Raw genomic sequence first — 12,747 nt, forward strand, 5'->3', positions numbered from 1 at the left:
CTGCAGGTGCTCATGAGACAGGCTACCCGAAGTATAGGTATGAATTTCTTTTAATGAATAACATCATTTGAACGAGTGCATTTATTTCTATAAGTCCTTTGCAAGCCTACATTTAAATAAGTAAGTTAGAGAACAATATAAATCATACCAAAGCTCTTGGGTGGTTAGATATTTGGATTTTTCATTAAAATGCAAGTATCAGCTATTAAAAGAGAAAATAAATAGATTAATACTTGAATATCTTGTTGAAGTAACTGTCTACATCAATAATGCTTTAGCAAGGGCTCAGGATTTGCGTTGGAGTGAATGGGAACTGGGTTCTTTTATTAGGGTAAGCTTTAGCAGTCTGTCTCTTAAAAGGCAGCTTTTGTCCTTCTTCCCTTTAATTTATTGAGAACTGTGCCCATCAACTTGATTTTGGGACTCAGGTGTTAGAGCAGTGTTCCAGGTTAATTCCCACTAACAAAGAGGGATACAGTGATCCAGTCAAAGGCAGCAGCAAAACTCCCCTTGGCTTCAGACAGTCATCACTACAGCCCTTGGTTCATTGAGCCCAAAACCCAGCAGGTAAATATGAATCAAAATTGAGGAAAGCAGTTAATTTGCTAAAATGCCAGAAGGCTGTGTTTATTTCTTGAGGCAGTGAGGGATGAAGCCAGGCTGGTTGCCCTGGGTACTGATCTCTGCAGCTCCTCGCAGGTCAAGTGTCTGCAGCTTCCAGCATCTTTCTCCCTCCATGCAGAACGATGGGTTCCTGTGCCTATTGCATGGAATTCATTTTATTTTTGTCCTTCAGGACATGGATTGTGGCACTGCAGTTCCATACAGGGGCTCAGTGTGAAGGGGTTTGTCAATGCACTGTCATAGCAGGTTTGCATAAGCTTGGAGAAGGGTGAGCATTAAGCAGATTATTTTCAAAGGAACTGTTGTCTTTGTGCTTGGGAAGAAAAGTGTCACAGCTTTACAAGGGACTTCTGTATCTGCAGCAGACTTAGTGGATGGCAAATTTGATGGGGGCCAGGAGACCATGTGTAATTTGAAGGTTGGATGCACTCTGTAACAGCCAAGGATCCATGGGGGCACATCCCAATGCCCTCCAGCGCTGGGTGCTTTGGGTTCCTGGGTTGGTGAGGAGTGAGGACACCACATCCCATCCCAACCCCTGTTCAGGGTCAGGACAGGGGTGTTCCCATGGACTCAGGAGGTGAGAAGTGAACTTAGGGTCTTCTGTTTTGTGGAACCCACAGAAACAACAATGCTTTTGAGTCAAAACTCTTTGAAAATGAAAAATCAAGAGCATAATCTGTTTGACCCTCTTAAGTAGCACAGCTCCTAGCAAAAACAGAAATGGAAGGCTTCAAGGTTTGCTGTAGGTTTTTTCCATATTAAAAAAAAAAAAAAATAAAAAGGAGGAATTGGAGGTGATTGAAAACAAATTATGGCAAGCCAGGAGAGAAAATAGGAGGAAAACATTCTCCTGTGGAGGAAAGAACCACATGCCACATCACTGTGGTTTTTAAATTCAAAGATGGAGTTACAAATTGTATTCACAGCTTCCTGAACTCATTCCCACTGAGTTCCACCTGTGGAAATTTTGCATCTCCTTGAGACTCCCACTTAGGAGCTTAATGGCATCCACAGGTGCCCGTTGTAACTTGTTCTGAAGAAATCTGTCCCTCCTGGTGATGCAGGTGGTTATTTACATCTCCCCTGTGTCCCAGAGGTGCCGCCAGAGATGGCATTGCTCAGCATTGACACAGGGCAGAGCGGAGAGCTTGTTCACAGCAACAGTGTGCTGTGGTGTCAGCACAATAACTTAGGAAAACAGGTTATTTGTGACAGCTATAATTCAGGTTTTCGGTGCTGAGTGGAAGCTGGGGATCCTGACCGAAGAGGAAATACTGCACAGGTCAGCAGCAGATCCCTGGGGATCTGAGGTACCCCAGGGACAAGCAGCCAGTGCTGTGTCCCCTCCCTCCTCCAGCACAAAGTGGGATGTCTGTCTGTCTGTCTGTCTGTCTGTTGGAGGAGGAAGAGAGCTGATGGCACTTCACACGTAATCGAACGTGTTTGACACAATCAGACAGCAGGCTAGAAGTGCTCTATTAATGGCTTTGTTATTGTGATCCTCCCTGCTCTTTAAAGAGCACATTTGAGGTATCACTTCACATTATGTGTATTTGTGTCAGTGCCTATGGGATTTCTGTTTTGGCTCACAGGATCCTCAGATTGATTTTAGTTCATGTGGCATCCCATGCCTGCCCAACTCCGTCTGCTTTTCCTACCCATTTACCATAGCACGTACATGCCACAGGAGGTATTGACCACTAAAACCCATTTATGGTAAATGCCTGATGTTAAGCCTTTGCTGCTGTCCACAGGTGGGTTTTGCTGGTTAGGAGGGGTCTGAGGTTTAACAGATGTTAAGGGGAGCAATCAGAGGTCACTGAGACCACGAGATGGGATTCCCAAGCTCTTGGCCTCACCCTGGCTTCAGGTAGCAGGGTGAGTGCTGAGAACCTGCAGGTTCACAGTGGTATCCTCTAAGCTTGAGGAAGGGTTATTTAATAAAGCAAGGAAAAGAATCTTAAATCCCCAAAGCTGCTGTTTGTGCTGGACTGCCCTGGCTGCCCCGCTGTGCCTGTGGAGGCTGGGAGGGAGGGAGGCAGCACCTCCTGCCTGCTCCCAAATTCAGCCTCCTCTCCAGAAGTGTAAAAGCAGGAACAAGCCACCCAGCTCTTAATAGAACCTACTTATTAAGTTTTGCCATTCTTGACACTGCCCTGTGAGGCACCTTCTCACTGGTCTGGCCCCTGGCAGCCAAGCCAGTTTCATCCAAGCTTTGCTCTTTGCTCATTTCCCTCTGTGATGAGGAAAAAACTGATCATGCCTTAAGCACCTGTTTCCCTCACTAATCGTCTCCTGTGGATGACAGGGTGTTTTATCAGACAACATGGGCAGGCTGTAGTTTTTCCTTCCCCCTGTGGAGCAGGGAAACTAATAAATACTCCCTGACTCTACATCCATCTCCTGGATGGATGTCTGTGGGGAACACAAAGGCTTTGCAGTGCCTGAAGAGGGATTGCTGTTGTCCCTGGCACGTGCAGGGATGTGGCTGCAGGAGTCACTGGAGGTGACAGGCTGGTGGGGCAGGATGGTGGCTTCAGCTGAGCCCCGGCATCCATGGGCTCCCTGCTGGCTGGTGCTGAGCCCAGGCTTGGTGAGTGCTGCTTTTCTGTGTTCCCATGTACACCAGTTAATGATAACGAGCCTGGCTGCTCAGCTAATTAGCACTGCTTGTGGTGCTGCTTGCTCAGTGTGGGAAGCTCAGCTCTGAGTGCACTTTGTACAATGCACAGACACCTGTACACTCTGGAGCTGGGCCAGGTGCCAGTGCCTTGGTGCACAGTCCACATAGAACCAGAGAGTGGCTTCAGTTCAAATGGACCTTAAAGATCATCTCCTTTGCAGCTCCCCCATCACGGGCAGGGACACTTTCTGCTAGTTCAGGTTGCTCAAAGCCACATCCAGGTTTGTAATTTGTGCTTAATAATATGCCTAATAATATGTGCTTAACAATAATGTGCCCCTTTTGTTCCCTTTTGTTCCCTTCCTTTTCCCCTCCTCTGTGTGAAATGTGATTCTCTTACTGGTTAATATTGTCCTTGCCCTCACCCCTTCAAACTTTGATTTCCCTCTTTCCTGTGTTTTTACCTTTACATATTTTCCACTTTTCATCATCTGTTATTTTTCCTTCTCTGCTAAACCTATGCACAACATTCAACAGACCCACCGTTAAAATTAGTTTTGGACATTTTCTGTTTTGAAGGAGTTTTCCTTTTCAAGTTGTCTTTCTTCCATTTGAAATGAAGGTGATTTTCTGATGGGCCACCAGTTTTGTTTTCAGACTGGTATCTCAATTTTCTTGTCTCCAAAAGGTTACAAAGAGGATTTCTTTTTTCTTGTGGCTGCAACATGTCTAGTCATAATCTGCTATTTTAAAATGAAGCTGTAAATTATTAAACATGTGTCTGAATCTTTTTGGGGGGTAGTTGGGAGGCAGGCTATTGATTTATAGTTATTCTACGGGTGAGAATGAAATGGCTTCAGAGCAGCAAGGCTGAGGAGGTTTTGGTATGTGGAAGAAGAAATTTTAGGTGTGTTGTATTTTTCCAGGATAGCACATTATGCTTCATGCAAAGCAACAGGGAATACTGTATCTTCAAATCAGCTTCTACAGACAAACCAGATTCAAAATAAATAACTTTTATTCATCACTGTAATAGAAATGTTGATGCATTCATTTATTTAAACCTAAAAATCTGCTGAAGTGCTATATCTCAGTGTGCTGCTTTTAACAACCTGAATATCTGGCACCTTTTATCAAGCTTTTGGCTGTATTTTTCTTCCTATGTAGATACCATAGTTCAGGTGAACACGCTGTCGTGTTTGATTAGGAGATATGTTAGAGGTAAGTCACTTGCAGGCAAAAAAGCGTTTACCATTTTTGTATATAAAAATGAAATTTGTAGGAGGCATGAAATTTCATTCTTTTATGGTAAATGGCTTATAAGAATGCATTAGAAGCAAAGGTAAATGAGTGCTGATTTTAAGTTTGTACCTGCTGAAACACAAAAGGATGTGGTACATACGATCTTGGTGAATGACATGTGATAGATTATCCTGAGAGCAGGCAGAGCAAATGAAATTGTAATGGAGTTCCTCTTCTGGCTGCAGGAAATAGCTGTTATTTATCCTGCTTCCGAAGATGCTGCATGCATACTGCTGTTCATTATATACTTAAAAATCCCTTGGCAAGTCAATAATGAATAAATGAACTTGAAGCCATTACAGCAGCCTTAGCACTGGGAGTGTAAGCCAGGATACTTTTCAGTGTGCTTTTTTGTGGGTGTGTTCTGCAGACACGCTAACCTGGACAGTTCAGCTGAAGAGTTTGGTTCTTTCTCCTGTCAGGTACACGAGGCAGTCCCATGCTACAGTGAGTGCAATCAGTATTCCTGGGAAGTAGGACCATGGTCTCCATGCAAAATCAGCAGTGAACAAAATTCCCTCCACTGTGGAGAAGGAATACAAACGAGGGAAGTCAGGTGCGTGAAGACAAAAGCTCAGGTATTCCAGATCAAAAAGAGCTGGTATGTTCTTGCATAAAGCTGCAATATCTGGCCATCTGACAGTGAGTGTGTTGCTGAGTCCAGTGTATTGCAAATGAAAAGAAACATGTGTTTATGTGCCATGGTTTATAGGAAAAGCATTTCAGAGATTCAACCTTGGTTTTTCAGAAACACGGCATGATATTTAAATTAGTATTCTTCAACCTAAATGCCATGTATACATAAAGCTCTCTGAGGTGCAAAGCCTCCATATTTTGATTTGCTAACATTTTCCCCAAGTAATAGCACTGCATGCACCAGAGTGGCATTCATTATTACTGAATATTCATTCCCCAGGCATGGGGAAATGCTGAGTTATTTCCAAATGTTCAGATGTTACTAGCAGGAGCACTAAGATTTGTTCTCGCTGGTTGTCACTTTCTGTTTGCTCCTTTGTCAGCCGATCAAAGTTAAAATCCCTCTGTATGAAGTAACAAAAGCATGTTGTGCACGTAGCTGATTTCCATTTGCATTAACATATTAGTTTTATTTTTTGACCAGCCATGCTGCTTGTAGCTGTTGTCATGTCTACGTCCTGTATGGAGTTGAGAAAACTTGCTGATACCCATTGTGCCTGTGATACTCTAATTAAAATGTGTGCTTTCTGTGTAGGTGTGTGAGCACGGCTGAGGACCACGGAGTGGAGACTGTGCCCAACGCTCTGTGCAGTCAGGCTGAGGTCCCAGAGGCAGTGCAGAAGTGTACCTTGTACTGTCCCAGTGAGTGTGCAGTCTCTGACTGGGGGCAGTGGAGCCCGTGTCCACAGGTAGGCTGTCCTGCCCATGTCCCTGGCAGTGTTCCTCACACAGCAGTCTTTGCTTCTCCTTCAACTATTTCATGGCCTAGTTATTTTCTAGGAAAGTAAATTATTTTCTGAGGGATGTCAGGCTTAATGGATCCTGCCAGCATGGTTGAATCTGGAGATATTTATGTCTCTACAGAGACAGAGCTATAGAAAGTTGGTTAGTGAAACACATAGTTATTACTGTGACAGTTGATTCAACACATCCTTCCCCTTGGTGTGCTATGGGAGAGGGCCCACACAAGCAGAGTGGGTGAAGGGACAGTATTCCAGCTGCACTAAGAGCTGAATGCCTTAGGAAGTGTTTGCAGGGGAGACCTCTGCCAGTGGTGCATGACTGCCATAACAACCTGCTGGTAAAACCTGGGGGTGACACTCCTCTGGACAGGTCCTAGTCCTCAAGGAATGACAGCTCTCCCCTCCCAACACACACTATTTCTGTCCAGTGTTTCCTCCTCCTCAAACACTTGGGGGAAGATTTGAGGCAACAGCAGCAGAAGGGTATGACAGCAAGGTGCCTGAACAATTTGTCATGTCATGAAATACTCAAAACTTTGTGAATTATGCAGGGAATTCAAGCCACTGCAAAGTGCTCTGTGTTTTCCTAAGTGTGTAAGATGGAAAGAAGTTGCAAATTCTGTGTTATGAAAAGCCTCTGGCCTCAAACCATATGACTTCAGATCTATTGTTTCTCCCTGATCAGTGTTGAAATAGGTGCCAGGTTTAATCTCAGGGGGTTTTTTTAATAGACTTGCTTGATGTATTTAAGTGACAAACACATATTCATTGCCCCCATGTTAACAGGGCCATTACCAAAAGTTGAGTGGTTATTGGACAGGTATTTATACCAGTGCTGACACAGGTAATTTCCTTCCATAATATTTTGTGTAGCATATCAATATACTCGGTAAGAACATGTCAAATAAAATCTTGTGTTTCATTTCCTGCGTTCACCTCCTCCTGAGCAGCATGGCTTTGATGAAGTATAACACTCTTGCAACCCATACAAATGCTTGGATACCTTTCAGAGTCCCACTGTGGTTGGGCTGTTTCTTTGCCATTGACTTTTCCAGGCATGGATTTTCTTCATTTTCACACGCAGTGAACTGATGCAGATACCCCTGAGGCTCTTGGGGGTCTCTCAGGTGCCTTGGTGGCAGTCAGTTGGTTATGAAGGACTGCTTGAAGCTTTAAGCACCCTCATATCCTTAAGACACACAGGCTTTTTGCCTGAAGGCTCCTTTTTTTTGGCAATAGTGGAGCCTCCATAGCCCGCAGAAGCAGGAAAGGGAAGCCCAGAGCTCGTGGGCTGCACTCCATCAGGCACCTCGTCTCTTGGCAGGCACAGGGCCCCATGCCACAGTCCCTGTGTCTCCTTGTACATCCCTTTGCCATGGTGGATGTTAATTCATAAATGTGAGGGCATCTGCATGCCAATGCAATTAACTGAACAATATGTTTTCACAAGCTGTTCTGCAATGCTTTGTTGTGAAACTGAGATGACTGTGTGCTGATGGAGCATGTGTTCCCATAGTTGTGTCCAGATACAAGAAAATAAACAGCTTGAAGTTTTATGGGCAAATAAAACCCTCCCTTTGATGAGTTTACTGCAGTGCTGTCTCCCTTTTACAGCTACTCTGGCTGTTTGTGGTGGGTTTTGAGAGAGAACCACACAGCACAGTCCCTCTCAGGCTGCACGTGCTCCACATCTCCAAGGCGAGTGCTGGGCTTGCTGTCAGTGCAGAATGACTGTGCTGTGCCACTGGTGTGTCTTTGGTGGGTGTGGGGCAGGGATTGAGGGAATCGTGGTGGCTGGAGTGAGGCACTGCCAGCACCAGGGTGATTAATGAACCTTCCATCTCCTGAGCCACCAGGAAAGGTGATCAATTAGGACAACTATGAGTCGAGGGACTCAAAAATTTCAAAAAATTTGGAAGATCACATCATATTATAATGAAAATTTGGAAGATCACATTGTATTGTAATGAAAAAACAGAACTGTTTATCCTGGCTGCTCTATTTCAAGCACATTTACATTTCATACCACAATAGTTGGCACTCTTTTAGTCATAGCACTCATGAGGCAGCTGCCAAAGACCTTTCCAGGAAGTCTTCCTGTAGTTCTGGTCATGTTTGGCTTGCTGGAGATAAAGAGGATTTATGAAACTTGACAAATTCTAGTTTATAAAAAATGAACGATCACAATTTCAGCCTCATCTTTGCCTGAGGAGCTTTTTGATTTGAGATATTTACCTAAGATTTTGGTCAGGTGAGAATTCTTTTCCAGTCGCTTTGGTGTTCTGCTCATGTTTTACAGTGTTGATAATAAATTCATCCTGATAGCAGAATAACTAACTCTTATCAGCTGAATATAAAAAGGCCTTTTAGATTATCCGTTGTACCTTTGTCAATATGTCATTGTACTCTGGATACTTTCTAGGGTATTACTTGGTTTTATCTTGTAGCAATATTCTTCCCATGTGAGTTTTCCACTTTCAGGATGGTAAATGATCTTGAATCGTGTTTAAATCAATGAGTCGTAAAGGTGGCGACTGCTTTGTCAATGGAAAGTATTTTCTTCAATACTTTTTTCTGCTAAAAGATTGTATTTGTTCTACCTTTTTTGGCTGCATTTCCCTTTTGCTTTTAAACACTTTTGTGGTCTTTTATAATTTCAGATGCTCCCACAATTCTTTTATGTGTGTTTTTCAACTGAATTACGTATTTTGCATCTTGATTATGGTGCTATTTAACACTGCAACACAAAGGTAAATTTTAATGTTTCATCTAATGGTCAGAAATGAAGCTGTCAGAAATACAATGCCTCAAGGTTGCTTTGAGGTTTTGTCTCTCTACTGGATCCAAGAATTGCATAGTAACTGAATTAAATCTTCCCTATTATTCTCACTTTTTCTATTGAGAGATTAAAACCATTCAAAATGGTTTTCCCTGTGGTTGAAGACTATTTTTTTGGCTTATAATGTTTTGTTCTTTGTCACTAAGTAACATCCAAGTGACTTAAATATCAAGCTTTAAAGTCATTTAACATAACAGTTTGAAGCTTGCTAGTTAAAAACAACAACAAAAAAGCCAAAAATAACAAGGAAAAGAAAAACCAACAAAAACCCACAAGGAAATTAGGTTGACTTGCATTTTGCTTAAGAGATTTCATATTTGTTCCAGGGACAATAGCCTGTTCAGTCAGACATCATCACTTGATTGCTCAAAGACCCAGCTAAACAATCTGGGAACTGAAATCCTGTCATCTCTGTTACATATTCAGTGATGGAATAGCACACGCTTCCTGTGGCGTCTCGACTTTGTATTCATCTGACTTGGAAATGTAATTAATTGACTTCAATTGAATTCATCAAAGCATTCTTAAAAAGAGTTAATATGCGAGTGGTGCTACAAGTCCCTGAAATAATTACCTCAAATCTATTTCGTTAGCTCTCTGTCAGCGGATGGCTGTCGCAGCCCCCGGTGTGGATTGGAGTGGCCTCCTTGCTTGCCTCAGCTGTTGGCATTTCTAGCAGCTAATTCCAAGAGGTCTGAAATTAGTTAATTATAGGAGGTTGCGTGTGTGGTGAGTGAGAGCAGCTGTCTCCATTTCAGCGGGCGTTTTCCTCATGGATCGATGGCGATGTGCCGCGCTCGGGACTCGCGACAGTTGAGTTATTATTCCCTGGAATCCACGGGGGGAGTGGGACACCCACAACTGACCGGATTAAAAGTGTCACCAAGCGATACACAGAGCTCCCAGCTCTGCAGTGACTTTCCTTGTCGATGCAAGCTGGAGTTGTTACAGTTTGGAAATGCCAACTGGAAGGGAAATTGTGGGCTCCTGTAGGTGCCAGGAGTCACTGTGTGGATTTACGAAAGTCTCCATCACAACTGGTGCCTGAACACAGAATAGGCAAGGTTGGAAGGGACCATTGGAAGTCATCTGGTCCTTTCTTTTCAAGCAGGATTCCCAGAACACATTCCTCAGAATTGTGTCCTCAAACAGCTTTTGGATATCTCCAGAGGAAACTCCCCAACCTCTCTGGGTTTGGCACGTAAGTTTGGCAGAGGAACTGCAGTGTGAAGGCTGAACTGAAGAGTGAGGCTTGCACAGAGCTGTTTTTCTAGCCCAAGAGATAATTTATTCAAATCAAGCATGAGGATTATGCTGGTCAAGGCTTTTTTGGAAGAACATGCCCTGCTCCTTTTGCGTACCTGTGACTTGGATGTTTTTGTATGTCTTTGTCAAAAAAAGTGGGTAACTGCTGCATTTTTTAGATTCATTGTTTTATTTTTATTAATCTTTGTTAACAATCACTTTTTTAAAGTGATTTAAGTAATGATTCTGTGTGGAGGCAGGCAAGGTTTCAGAACCTGGATGCATCTGAGAAAGAAAATTTATGCAAATGCATTTTCATTTCAAAAGACTGCTCGTGTTATTGTAAATGGCTTGTTAAATTGTTACAAAACATCCACACTGGCATGAACAACGTAATGGTTCATTGCTCTGTTAAAAATAGTCAAATACGGTTGCTGCCTTTGCATTTACCTTATTTTAAGGTTGTATGTTTGCTTATGAATAGCCAGTTAAGAATAATGCAGCCAGCTATTTATAGTGCAGGATACATTATACAAGCTGCTTGATAAATTAAACAGCTTAAAGGGCCCTGTAATGGGTTACAGCCTCTGTGCTGTACAATTATGATGCATATGAAAGCCTCGATCAATGAACAGCTCCTAAATTCCATCACAAAGAGGGTCTAATAGTATATATTAATGTGTGATATGTTAACAGCTCTTAGACTGGAACTTAGTTTCATAACCTTGCAGCTTTATTTTATTTTATACCCTTCTCTTCCAGAACAAACTTCCTGTGCTTTGTCAGTTCTGTGATTGCCTGAACAAAGGCTGGGTGCATCCTTTGTGTATGTTTTTGTCCCTCACTTTTTATGTTAGCTTTAAATAGTGACAAGTGGTCATAGTGAAAAAATAGCTTTGGCTAAAAGAAATATTTTAAAATGCAGTAGTCGATAGTGCCAGAAATTTCCCCATAGAACCAAGGTGGCTGTTATAATTTCTAAACAGTCCTTTGAGAAAAACCTTGATTTATTCCTGCCTTAACATTTTATGGACCTCTCATTGCTTCAGCATATTTTGTTTCTGTAGTGGTTTATATAATCTCACCTGTGGATCTGTGGCTCTAGCTCAACTTTTTCATACTATATGGAAAAGAATAATGGAAATGGTGAGGTTTAATACTATAAAGTAGGCTGGAACAGTACAGTTATACCCATAAAGAAACCTACTGTCTGTGTATGACATCCTACTGCTGTAGGCTATTGATGTGCCCCCTGAGGTGGCACCCCATTATTATTTTCATCAAAAAATTAATTCTGTTCCTGTTACCAGTTCCAAAGGATGCATATGGCAGAATTACCAACCCCATTGCTTACAGTCATCAACAAAGAATCTGAACAAGCAACATAGTCTGGAAAACTTATCAGCCAAACTGATTTGCACCTCATCTTGAAGGTACATAGAGGCCTCCAGGCCTCTGACCTTCCACCTCTGTGCACCACAGCTGCCTCCATTTCATAGGACTTGTTTCCTCTCCTATTATTTATGGCCAGTGGGCACCCATAATAATTGTCCTTCCTTGATCCATAGATCTTTATTCCTAGTCTGGGTGGTGTCAGAAGTGGGTTTCAGTTTCCCAGAATAGGGAACATTTGCTCTTACACCCATTTCTATCCCATGGTTACATTCCAAATTCTCCCAGCCATGGGAGAGTTAAGGGATTTATGACCACAGGCATAAAGTAAGTATCATGAGCATAAAAGATGATCTCAGAAATACAAGTCAAACTCCCACTCCTGAACACATCTGTTGTTGGCACCTGCCTTTCCTTATGCTTCCACTGTGGAAATGTTGGCTGATGCTGAGCACAAACCAGTTGCAGTAGCCTTGCAGAAGAGTAATGGCTGACTTAATGTAAAAAATATTTTAAAAGCTTCATCTGTGATCAGTGAAAGCACTAGTTACTAATAAAGCAGTAGAAAGTAAAATAATGTCTCTGGAAGTGTAGCATCCACTCAGCAAGAAGAGAGCAGTTGTAAATGAAGATACTCAGTAAAACATTGCTGAATCACAGTGGGCTTTATTTATTTAAAACCCCAGAAAACCCCAAAACTGTAGATTCACACATGCTTGTGATTAGAAACTTGGATCCCTTGGGCAGACCCAGCCTTGATCCATGTACCTGAATGGTACCTTCACTGTTTTGTATGGAAGATTACTTGAGCAGTGAAATTAGTTTTGTCATTTTCTTCATTTGTGAGACTATTCAGAATCAGCCTGTTATCCTGCTTAAATCTTAATCCCATGGTAATGTCTTACTTTAGGTACTCAAGAAATAGTTCTTTCTTTTGCTGCCTTTTCTCTAAATAGATGGCTGCCATTTCTGTCCTGCCTCCTAAGCCTGTGATTTGCCATTGATGGTGATTGGTTTTGCTCTCAGTATTTTCTAAGATCCACATTCAGGACTAGACATGCCCCTTGGCATTGCTTGTTAGTACCCTCAGCATCTCTCCACTGGCAACAATCCCTCTTCTTTACTTCACTGTTCACATCCCCTAATGACATTGAGTCTGCCAATCCATTCCCCAACCATTGCTATGCCATAAATATTTGAATTTTTTTTCCAGCCTGGGTTTTTGGAGGGGTCCTGCAGAACTGTGCACCCAAGCCCATTGAGATTTCAGGGTAGCTGGA

General features: G+C 42.6%; 1 protein-coding gene across 2 annotated transcripts in view; it reads left to right on the top strand.

The window, feature by feature from the left end:
- Positions 1–12,747, top strand: part of THSD7B (thrombospondin type 1 domain containing 7B) — a 299,199-nt gene that overhangs the window by 261,055 nt on the left and 25,397 nt on the right. For both annotated transcript variants that reach the window (XM_066553613.1, XM_066553614.1), the window contains exons 17-18: positions 4,975–5,108; positions 5,784–5,937. In XM_066553613.1, coding sequence (XP_066409710.1) covers positions 4,975–5,108; positions 5,784–5,937 — 288 coding nt within the window. The remainder of the gene's footprint in view (positions 1–4,974; positions 5,109–5,783; positions 5,938–12,747) is intronic.

Source organism: Molothrus aeneus, chromosome 7 (genome assembly GCF_037042795.1).
Source record: "Molothrus aeneus isolate 106 chromosome 7, BPBGC_Maene_1.0, whole genome shotgun sequence".
NCBI lineage: Eukaryota > Metazoa > Chordata > Aves > Passeriformes > Icteridae > Molothrus > Molothrus aeneus.